At 37.6% G+C, this 12,279-nt stretch overlaps 1 protein-coding gene across 5 annotated transcripts in view; it reads left to right on the forward strand.

The window, feature by feature from the left end:
- The window catches only part of CWF19L2 (CWF19-like 2, cell cycle control (S. pombe)), an 89,439-nt gene that overhangs the window by 52,147 nt on the left and 25,013 nt on the right, over positions 1–12,279 (forward strand). For all 5 annotated transcript variants that reach the window (XM_010562098.1, XM_010562099.1, XM_010562100.1 and 2 more), the window contains 2 exons: positions 8,176–8,301; positions 9,563–9,700. In XM_010562098.1, the coding sequence (XP_010560400.1) occupies positions 8,176–8,301; positions 9,563–9,700 (264 nt within the window). The remainder of the gene's footprint in view (positions 1–8,175; positions 8,302–9,562; positions 9,701–12,279) is intronic.

Genomic DNA, 12,279 nt, shown 5'->3' on the forward strand with positions numbered 1-12,279 from the left:
GTCAGATGTTTTAAGCTTGGTAGCAGCCTATGGGGAGTGTAATACTTGAAGTGAAACAGTTGATCCTGCTGAGGATAGAAACTTAATGAAGAATTTGATTATCAGATGCATTAAGAGAAAGGAGAAACATTTGAGTGGGCACAGAGGCAGCTCTACTTTATTGAGTTCCTTCCCAACCCCACCTGAGATTCCATGGTTCAGATCCAGAAGATACTCTTCTACTGCCTGTCTATTAGTATGTTGGCATGCAGAAACAAGAAGACGAAAGTGCAGCTGTTGTTAGGATCTAACATTTTGGAGCTTGTCTTCAAAGGCACATAAAATCTGTTTTTCTGACATGTAGAACACCTTGTGAATTCTGTTCATTTGGGGAAAATAATAGGCTACTCAACAATGGCATCCTTTTTGAAATGTCTGTATTTTAAAAACTTTAGTGAAGACACTTTAATGTTGGGATGGATGTTGTAGAAAGGAATTGGATGCTTGTAAGTTGACTTAAGAATCTGGTGTTTACTATTCTGTCCAGTTGCTGCAGCATTGCTGTTGTACTTTCTATTCTTTTTAGTGATTTATCTTTTTGAAAAGTCATGTATGCAATGAGGTGAAAATTTAGAGACTGGGAGTGGAAAAGTTGCAGCCATTCCTTGTGGAAAATTTCCATCCCTTTTCTTGTCTGAGCAACACAAAGATGTGGGGAAGGAGGGACATAATTCACCTAAAAATCAGCATCTTTTTGGAGACTCCATGGGGGCAGCAGGCCCCTTCACAGTTTTCAGTGAATAATCTAACAAGTAACCATTTCTGAAAGGTCCTGTTCATGTGAAATCCTCAGTCAGGTGCATCTTTCCACTCGTTCAACTCCTGTTATTTGCTGCCCCTTCTGTGTGTGGATTTGACTAGTCCTCTTGGGAGAGCTGCTGTATCCCTACTTGGCCATGTGGGTTTGGTAGGTTTGAGACAAGTTGGTTTTTTTTTCCTCTACAAAGGTCTGTTTCATTTCAGACTCTGGATTTTTGAGTTTTCACTGCAACATCTGTAGTTGTATTTTCAGCTTCCAAACTTGTAGAGTTATCCAAGTCTTTAAAGATCTAGAAAACATGGCAAATGCCCTGTGATACGTTCTGTTGGTGTTAACTTCATTTTTGCTTTCCCTATCTGCTGTGTATAAATTTTTAAAATTATTCCCTGTTTCCTTTCTAGCTTTTTGTACTGCTCTTTTTATGATTTTTCTCTACGTGATTATCTTGTGTTAAGTCTGAACTACTTAGCCTGTGAGTGCATTTGTCTTTTGCACCATTTCAGACAGAATTTTGTGCTTATTTCAACCAAATGTTGCAGATGGGTGAGTTTCTTGTTGTCAAGTGAAGTACTCCTTATGAAACATTCGTCCCCCCGCTTCTGGTTTTTCTTTGGCTTTCCTCTTCCCCAGCTCCTTCAACTGTTAAAATTTTCTACTGTCTGTAACAGTACTGAGCCTTGCTAAGTTATAGGTTGTTTAAGCATTACAATATTCACAAATGTCTGCCTATTTGTTTTTTTTTTTTACATGAAGAAATGACCAACGCCCTAGAAACTTGCATCAGTTACCTCTTCGCTATTATATCTGGAATACTCCATTTGCATTTATTCCATTTATATCCCATTTAAAAGTGTGATGTACATCCTGCTGCTTTTCGCTCATGTTGTATTCTTTCTCCACCCTGTTGTCCTTTGTCTTTGCTCATCTGATGCTGATCATTTTTGTTGTTGTTGTTATGTTTTCAAATTAATAGTGCTTTTAATGCTGTAGCGGTAACTAGGTCTCACACCTGCCTGGACAACATAGTGATGACATGAAAACAGCCCACCCCACCCCCCGGTTGTCTCTGTCTCTAGCCAGGTTTGACCTTTAGCACGTGGCAAGCATGAGGTGGAAGCACACAGCCTTTTTCTCCTATTGCGATGAATCACCTCTTCTCTCCCTCCCAACAGAGAGAAAACACCTTATCTTCTGAAAAAGTAACAGCTGAGGCATGTATCTGGCTGATGCTGGAAATAAGTACTGCTGCATGTATATTCTCTGAAAATACCGTTATTGGAGCTAGACTAGTGTTGGACATCTTGGTTTGCTTTGCAGAATGGGATTTGCCTTTGGTGGTACAGAAGAGAGAAGTTTGGCTTACCTAGACAGCTTTTTAGTCCATAACTTCCACCTTCGTGTGACTTTTTCTTGGAAAAATATAATTAAGCCATTGAAGCCAGCATACTTCAGTATCTACAGAATATTCAGACTTTATTGGGGTTTCTGGGACAAGCTTTCATTAGGCGAGGATGGCGGATGTAAAGCAGACATCAATCGTTTGGTGGAAAATAGCTTCAAATTGAGATTAATAAAGTTGTTTATAAGATTTGACAAAGGCTGTCCTAATATCACCAGATTCAGTAATGTCCACATTATTTGCTCTAATTTAATCAACCAATTTACCTAAACATCTTTGTAGTGTAATCAAGAAGCTCTCAGGCTTTTTAATTATTTTTTTTATTCTTAAACTTTTAGAAAGTTAAATACTTACTTTCCTGGTGAAGAATTTCTGGCTTTGTAAAAATTTTTTATATGTGTGTATATATATGTGTGTGTGTATTTATACGTATATACATACATATATACACCTTTATTAAATCTGGGAACACCCCTGTGAAGTGGGAATGTACTGTTGTCCCTGTTTTGGAGGGAGCTGAGCTGACCTGGCTCTTGACAGGATGTCCATCATCTGAACAGACATCCATCAGCTGAAAAGGTAGTAACTTCAATTCTAAATGAGAAGGTAGTTGGTGGGAGCACTTGAAGGTATGGGAAGGCTGAGGGCTGGGTGCATAAAGGGAGTGACACAGAACAGCACTTAGCACTCCTGTGCTTTACTTGTGGGCAGCTGGCAACAATAGTGTGAGCTGCAACTCTTACGTACCTAGAAATGGAGTTTGCAATAGCTGAGGTGTAAGGAAGTATTTAAGAAGTCATGTGGGAAATGGATATATCCATTCTACTCCCTGGGTATTTTGTCTGAAGGACTGCAATCCATGGGAGTGCCTTCATCACCAAGCTGTATGATAATGCTTCATTTTCATATGTGCTGATAAATTCTGTCTGGCTTAACGAGTCCTTCGTGTCTATTTTTCACTCCTGCTGTACAGGTATTCCAGGCCTCCTCTTCCTCCTCTCTCTGCTTGGTGGGTAGAGAAGTCATGGGAGATAGAGTTGTAATCTTCCTGAGCTGCATTGAAGTTAAATAAGTGAATGATATTCCTCTGGAATATTTTCACAAAAGACTGTTTTTCTGGATTAAATCTGTGGCTGCAGCCCTTTTTAATGAACTCAAGAGTGTTAATGGGCACTGGATGTGAACTAAGCCAACCAGGGATAAAACTTAGGGATAAGTGTGTTTAGTCCAGCCATTCTGGTTGGGTTTGGATATGGAATAGATGTTAAACCACCCATCTCTGGCAAAATGAGAGCAGTTTTGGGCATGCTCGGAAGCATAACTCAATGTGACTCTAGAACTCCACCAGGAAAAACTTAGGTGCCCGTAAGATCTTAAGTGCTGAAAGGTAGACTAGGAGTTCAGGGATTATACTTTTCTGTCCAAACTAAGAAGACCTCGCTTGTAGGTAATTCCTTGAGGCAGGTGTTTGCTCCTGGCCTTACAGTTCTGAAGGTGCCCAATATAATAAGGATTTACACTATCTGGCAAAATGTTACTGTTATACAAGGAAATTGAGGGATCTCCTCTCTGCTCGTACAAGCGATAGTGATTTTACTATCCATTCACCTGTCACCGGCTGACAGATTGAACTGAAGCCAGGGAACTGGCAGCTTGCTTCTTGGGTTCTGATAAAGAAAAATCAACATTACCAGGAGTGTTCATATTAACCTTCTGTATCTATGTCTAATGGTAAGGACCACTTTGTGAACTTCTTTCTTTCTGATATCCAGCATTTAATGTGTTCATAGCTGTTCTGTTTTTCTTCTTTGTACTATAATCTCGGTCATAGTCTGAGAGTCATAGCTAATAGGGTTTTTTGTTGGTGGTTTTTTTCTTTTCCCACCTTCAGCTGAAGTAGAGATTAGGAACATAATGTAGAATGGACATGTGCTTTTTTAGGATGGCATCCCCTATGTAAGTTGTGACATGGATCTTGTGATACCTTTTCAGTAGTGATCTGCCTTTCAAGTTTGAAATGAAAGTTTAAAAAAAACAAACCAGAGGACTAGTTCTGGGTTCTGTCTTCTATTAGTTTGGGTCCTGGGACATGGTGCTTTGTGAACTCTGGTATTGCAAAAAAAAAAAAAAAAAGAAAATTGTGTTCAGAATGCTGATAGAAGTAATGAAAGGAAAATGACACCGTTTATCTTAGTTTCTCATTGGTCTTTATTCAGTTTAAATAGAAGATGTATGTCAGACAAAGGATTCAGTTGACTGATTGCACTAGTTCTAGATTGAGTAACTCCTATTTAGAAGTTTTGAACTCTTACACCAGTTATAAGAAGCATATTAAAGAAAAAAGAAAATACATAATAATTTTTTTTTGGCTCATAGGTCATAAAAAGGTCTCCATGCTTTGTCAGATAATAGTAATTGTGAAATAGTTGGTAAGATGTGCATTTAGTGCTGTTAGTCTCATTAAAGAGAGCAGATTAGAACTTGTTGACTGCAGTAATAAGCAAACTGTTTTTTGCTAAGAATAAAAAATTTCTTACTGACACCTGTTGATTACAAGGAAAGCAAAGGCAATGTGGAGACTTACAAAGCTCTACCTCCATTGTAAATAAGCAGTTGTATTATGTTCTATATAAAGAACGCAGGAAGTCTGCTTAAAGACTGTTTTGTATCTGTAACAATGTTAAATGTTAAAATATAGAGTAGAAAATTGCTGAAAAACTTCTAGCTGATAGTACAAAAGATGTTAATCTGAAAATACATTTACAAGAAATGCATTTCTGTTTAGTTTTACAGAGGGGGGAAAATGATAACTTTCTATCTACAATTTTTTTTAGTATTTGACAAAACTGATTATTTCACTCAACCATGTTTCAAGGCTACATACTTATATCATTAAAAAAATAAGAGTTATTTCAGAATGTTTTTCTACTGTATTTTGTCCAGAGCTAGAGCAGTTTTGGGAGAATGAATGCTTTAATCTTGTTTCAGTTGCCCATTTCCCTCTGTAATCTTAGTAGTTTATGAGATCTTTTGAAAATGGCTTTTTTTGCAGTTCTTCTATGGGTAATAAATTGGTGTAATGAATTGCATGTTCGTGATTCAGGGTAGTGTTTTGGCCTCTAGAATTCTCATTACTTTGTATAATCTACGAGATGGAAAATGCAGCTCAGGATATGATTACCTGACTCACAAACTCATTTTTTGATGTGCTATCAACCAAGCATCCCAAGTCTTTTTTTCTACAGTCGCCCCCTGGTTTGTCTTAAACCTTTGCCAATGCATGAGTTTTCCCCAGGTGCAAGACTCCGCATTTGTTTGAGGTTCTTGTCAGCCTATTTTTTCAGGTTGTAGAGCTCCTTCTGAATGGCAACCCTATGCTTAAGTCTATCAACCATGTCCCCATCCCACCTATGTGGTGTCTCAGCAAACTTGCCAGAGTAATTCCATTCTGTTCCATTGTCCAGGGTGTTGAAGTTAAGTTGCGTTCATAGATGCTGTTCCTCAGGGGTTGATCTCTGTAACATAGTGCTAGTTAAACTATGAAGAGTGCCAGTTAGACCTCGGAGTATTGACAGCTACTCTTTGAGCCTGGTAATCCAAACAATTTCTCACCTGTCTTGCAGTCTATGCATCCCTCCAGTTTGGCAACAAAATACTATGAGACTGCATTGAAAACCTTGCAAACTTAAAGGTAAACAACATCCCTGGTACTTTCCTTTTGCACTGAACCAGGCATCTCACTGCAGAGGCCAGATTTATCAGGCATGATTTGCCATTTGCAAATCCATGTTGGCTGTTTCCAGTCACTTTGCTGTTGTTCTTGGGCTTGGAAGGGGCTTCCACGAGGACCTGTTCTGCAGTTTTTGGGAGACTGAGGTGAGGGTGGTCATCCTGTTGTTCCCCAGGTGTTTCTTCTTCAACTTTTTGAAGGTGACTGTATACATTTACCTTTTTCCAGGGGCATCCACCAATCACCACTACTCTTTAGATGTGATATTCTTGTCCAGCATAATATATGCATCCCATCTAGATCCATAAGCTAGCATATTTCCAGTTTGGTTAAGTGGTCCTTAAGCTGATCCTTCTTTCCTGCAGGTAGTACTTCTGTCCTCCATACTCTACTGCTAGGCACTGGGGCCTGAGAAGCCAAAGAGTAGACCTTGCTGGTGAAGATTGGCAAGGTATTGAGTGTCTTAGCCTCTTTCATGTCCTTTGTTACTAGGTCCTTCCTCTCTTTCAGCAGTGGGCCTGTGATGTCCTTGCTTGTAGAAGGATATCCAGTATGCTCATAGAATCCCTTCTTTTTGTTCTTCGCATCTCTTGCTAGTTTTAGCTTCAGCCGTGGTTTTTCTAATTCTATCCCTGCATGCCTGGAAAGTTCATCTGTGGTCCTGCTGGGTAACTTGGCTCAGGTTCCACCTTCTGTAAGCTTCCTTTTTGTTTTTGAGCTTCCTTAGAAAGTTCCACATTTAGCCAAATAGCAGATCAAATGGACCCTTCTCATCCTCTATGGAGGTTGTCCTTGAAGATCAACAGCTCTCTTGGGCACCTTTGTCATTCACGACCATCTCTCGTGAGATCCAGTCAAGCAGATTCCTGAATAAGCTGAAGTCAATTTTCCTATAATCCAGGGGTTTTTCTTTGTTCTGTAACTTGCCTTCCTCATTTCCCTTAGAATCTTAAGCTCCACTGTCTTGTGGTTGCTGCAGTCAAGGCAGCTGCTGACTTCCATGTCCCTTATTAGGCTGTTTTTTAAAAATTTGTAAGTAGAAAATTCAGTAGAGCAACACTCCTTGTCAGTTTGTTCAGCATTTGTGTCAATACTTGTCCTCAATGCATTTGAAATCTGGATTGCTTGTGCCCTACTGTGTTGCTCTTCCAGCAGATGAACTGGTGGTTCTACTCCACTATGAGGACCAAGGATAAGTGTGTGAAAGCTTCCCTTGTTGCCCTGTCCTGTGTATGCCTCTCACCTCATATCTCCAGCACCTCAAGAGCTTGGTTTAGTTACATTTAGAAGACACCTTCCTCATGATTCCCAAATTTCTTTTGGTATGTAGAAGCAGTAATTAAGTAGAAGTGTAGTTTAGGTGAGACTGAATGTGTTTGCCATCCAAAGACAAATGACTTATTTTTGGTGTATATCAGGTAAATGCTTGTTTTTGTTTCCATATATTTCGGCACACGAACAGATGATTTAAATGTTGTCATTTCTGCCTCAGTCTATAATTTAATTTGACCTAAATAATCAATGTACACCTACTCATCTATATCTTCTTCACCACAGAGATACTTGTGTTGAGCTGTTTGTATTTCCTATACTGCATATCCTAGGATCAAGATTAAAAAATTTCAGTATTACATTTTGATAAAAGTGATCTGTACTGGTGGTAGGTGCAGTGTAGGAAACTAAAGTCTGATCTAATGTGTTGAATGTGTTGAAAATGTGTTGAAAAACAATAGCTAATGTGTTGGCTGGTTTGTTAGCCAAGTTTTGAAAGGAAAAAAATATACCAAACAAACACTGCACACACATCCCCTGCCCCAATCCACCAAAAAGCCCAGAAGTGGTGACGTGCTGCAGCTTTTCGGACAGTTTTCAGGAATACACTGTTATAATGGTGGTGGTATATATTAATTCAATATTATCTGTTTGTCTTCAGAAGCATTGTATTTCTTCTGGGAATGAAGCTTTATGAAAAAGAACAAAGAGTACAAACTTGGTTGTTTTTGGAAAGGGTTTTAACTCTACTTAACTAGCTGAATATATTTTTAATATTCTGTTCTTTTTGAATGTGGATAAGAATACCTTGTGTAAGGTAATACTGTCTGCTTTGAATTATAATGAACATGCAAAATGTAAAGGATCTGTTATTTAATCTTTAGGATTTTAAACATTTAATCAGTGTGGGTTGGGTGTTTCTTTTGGTTTTGTCTGTATCATCTGTTTTAAAATATATCTTAAAACCTGGCACAGGCTTCAAGCCATCAAGAAGATGAACAAGTGGTCCTTGTCAGAACAGATCAAAGTGGAAGGGCATGGCCTGTGACCACACCAGCTGAACCACAGGAGCCAAAAGGAGGACGGAGAAAGCGACAGATGGTAAGTTTTACAAATGTGAGTATTAAAGTGTAATTCTGAAATGATTTTGTAGTTTTACTTTTATGATGCCATAATTAATATGTGTCTTATCAGAATGTCAATAGGTAGTTAAAAAGTTCCTTTCAGAAGATGATTGTAATTAAGTGTTAGAGTACATATTTATTAAGCATGTATTAAGTTTATTTTCAGACTGCATTTCCCTAGGGATTACTTTGGGGCTTATTTAAATGCACATTCAAGGAAACGTAATTTTTTCAAGTTATCACAGTCTCTTAGCCAAGTAGTTTATATTACATAAAGTTACATAAATAATGAAGATTAGCAGAGGTGAATATTTTCAAAATAAGAAAGATTTTACTGAGATACTCAGGGGCTAATTTTCCTTTCCTTTTCTTCTGATCAAAAATACTGCTACTGCTGATAGTAAAAATTATGACCTAATCTTTGTAACAAAGTGCTTTGGGGAGCAGTGAGAAGCTTGAAGCCTGGAGCAGTGTTTTATTCTTAGGATAATTGCTTGCAACAGTAAATAAACTAATATTTCGATCCTCTTGGGATGAGAGGAGATGACAACACCTCATATTTCTAGCAGGTGTGTTCTTGATGAGTAGGACAGATCAGTTTGTAACACTGCTATGGAGGAGCGAAAGGCACAAGAGGGTGAGGAATTGGTTGTCATCCTCCTGTTGTTTCCATTTTGGAAAATGCCATCTTGCTTTATGTTAATGACCATTCCCTATGCTCCTTCAGGATTTAGTTTAGTCCTGTCCTAGAGGACAAATTCTGTTTTCCTGTGCAGTCTGTCTAAGATGGCAACATTTCCCAGAAGAGGTACCACATTTATACAGGTTTTCAGTACTGTCTGTTATTGCTGTGTTTCAGTAGTGTCTGTGACTTCACAATTCAAAAGCTTCTGTAAATAATGAAGATTAGTTTTTGGAATATTCCATTTTTGTGAGCTGATTAACTGTTTCAGTGAATTACTGTACATCCTTCCTGAGCGGTAATGTTGTAGCTTAAGGTAATAAAGGATATAGCAGCTGTGGGAAGAGGCTGTATTTTTATTTAGACATACTGATGCAATTGAAGAAAGGTGAAGATGTTCTTTTTCTTAAGTCAAATGAAGCAGCAAGCCCAGTTGTTTCAGATGTGCTTAGCTTGATTCATGATTCTTTGAACTTGTTGAAATTACTAGCATCTGAGTTTTATAGTTGATCTTTCTCACTAGGTTAATATTTATTTTCAATATGTTTGGTTCCAGTTCCCTACTCATATAGATAAAGAAAGAATAAGGTATTTTCAGGATGATGATAGTATGAACCTGAAGGATTTGGTCAAAAATGAGAAGATGAGAACAGCAGAGGATCAAAACTCACTGTTCATGCGTATGGTGTCAAAGGTAAGGTGTTGTGTGTATGGCTTTTTAATTAAGCATTTTATTAGAAATATCAGGGAGGACATGAGTCCTCAGTGCTGTAGGTATGTTGCTTTTGGTTGAGAATTCTGATTGTCTTGAATAATAATCAAGTCTGTTGTAAGACGGTCCTCATAGATGTTATCAAAGTGATGGAGACTTGTATGCATGCAGGAAATGTGGTGTGTTCAGTTCCTCTGCCTGTAGAATTTGATGTTTTTGAGGTGAATGCTTTTAGAGTGTGTTGTACATTAATAGGTTACTTACGCCCAACAAAGCATGTTTTCCCCAAATTAGTGACAAATAGAAGCAGCATTTTTCTTAGTGTTTAGGATGTCTCTTCCATCTAGAAGTTACAAGACTCAATGAGATTTGAAGCAAACTACCTGAAATTCCATCAGGATGTCATGGATAATGAGATAATTTATGCTCACAGGCCACACAGATTCATACATTATGTTTCCATGAGTGATTCCACTTAAAGAGCAGCCAGCTCACAGACAGACACTGCAGTGCAAATGGAGTGATTAATTTCTGTCATCCAAACTGAGTAATAAAGGATACTTTATGTGCTTGAAGTGTTGGACACAGATGATTTCCAAATAGCTACAACATACAGTTTCTCTAGCATGCTTCAAATTTTACTAGGTTACTGCTCCAGTATTTTGTGCACCACCGAGCAGGTTTTGAAAAAGCTTGTTAGCGTGGAATTAGTATCATCACAGACAAAATTTGTTTTTCAATTTATCTAGATCCTGGAGAGTAGTTTTTAGGGTTTGTTTTTTTTCTTTTTTCTTTTTTCTTTTTAAAATTTCTGAAAACTCTCCTCCTTCAGGTGATACTTAGAAGAATCAGAAAAGCCATGATAGTGCCCTGTAGAAAACATTTAACCTGATGATATAAACCATCTGGCAGGAAGTTCTTCTAGAAAGATTATCAGAATTTAGAGTGGTTTATGCATCTTCTGATTCAGCTGCTTTTGGTAGAAGTTCTCATTCTGTGCCACTAGCATACTCAAAAAATTATGCCCTTGGATTCCAGTTAAATAAACACATCTTGTTGCCGGTATTTGATTTCCTTCTTTACCTTCCCTTCCAAAAAAAACCCCAAACACATAAAACTTTGCTTCAGAACCTGTGTAATAGTGCAGGCTATTAACTATAATTAACTAGCGTATCTGTCATGCAAACATTTACAAGTAAATGAAAATGTAAAGACACAATAAAACTCTGTACTGTCCGCAGCATATGATAATAAGCATAACAAAGAGAAGTGGTTGCCATTTTCTCAAGGACCTTATTCTTCTTTTATTGTTTTGTCTCCATTAAGTATTTTCTTTAGAAGAGGTAATTTTCATCAAAAATGGTGCTTAGTGTGTGTGTGTATGAATGTCTATATTAAAACATAAGTGGAATGGAATTTAAAAAAAATTTGAACTAAAATCTGGGCATCAAAGGTAAGTTTGTAAATCAATATTAACGTGTCTTTCTGAAATTATTATTAATGTGCTCAATTTGTCCTGTGTTTAGTCTGATGTTTTCATGTGACTGCTTCCACTGAACAGCTTGCACGATTGCTTTTTGTGCTCTGATTCTTTTCAGAGGTGTGAAAATAAAACCAGGCTAGTTTGAGATTCCCGAGTCTGGTAATAGCAAATGTTTGCAATGCCCCTATGAAGACATAGTGGAAAGTGGTCTCAAAAAGAGAAATAGTTTTTTGCTTGGATTTTTCCAAACTCAAATGAAAGGCCATTCGGCCTTTTCTAAGAAACATGTGTGCATTTATACAGTAATGTACTTGGCTTGCCCCTGAAATTTCTAAACTTTGTGAGAAGTATTGTTAGTGTATTCATATATTAATTGATTCCAAATTTCTTCACTTCAAACTGGAAATAACGTTTGACTCTTAGAGCATGTTCAGTTGTCCTTGGTTTAGTTTTTGTATTTTTTACATTATATTAAGTAATTATTAATGCAAGGAAGACTAGCAAACTTGAAGGGAGATAAATGATTTCTAGATTATTTAGTTTTGTAAGTCTTCAGAGGGAAAATTCTGATAACTTTTCTTAGTAATTTTTTTGTTTTGTTCTTTTTTTCTATTAAATTTTGAAATGCTGTGAATTTTCTTGATGACTGAGACACTTAACACAAGAGAGAGAGAGTCACTCAGCCCAGTATTCTGTATCCAACAGTGACTGCTTAGGAGAAAGAGTATAAGCACAGATCACATTTCCAGTGATGCAGCCTTTATGTACTTTCCTGGCCTTTAGCAAATTGGAAGTTTTTATGGTACCTCCTTACCTGGTATTTCTCTCTGCTTTTGGTTTCTGGATAGTTATGTTAATTACAGATTGGATTGAATATCTCCTGTTACTTTCTTTCTGTGGCTCCTCATCCCCCATTCTATCATCTGTACCTATTGTTAAAAGGCATGAGCTATAATTATTGAATTTGAAGAAAGCAGAAAAACAAATCCTGTACGCATAACATCCTTGGTTAGCGTTCTTGTACCTGCAGCTGGTTTCTCAAAGATTTTAGTTACTTGTACTGTAAGGATTTCTGGGA

This window comes from Haliaeetus leucocephalus, unplaced genomic scaffold (assembly GCF_000737465.1).
Source record: "Haliaeetus leucocephalus isolate CR32 unplaced genomic scaffold, Haliaeetus_leucocephalus-4.0 Scaffold155, whole genome shotgun sequence".
Classification (NCBI taxonomy): domain Eukaryota; kingdom Metazoa; phylum Chordata; class Aves; order Accipitriformes; family Accipitridae; genus Haliaeetus; species Haliaeetus leucocephalus.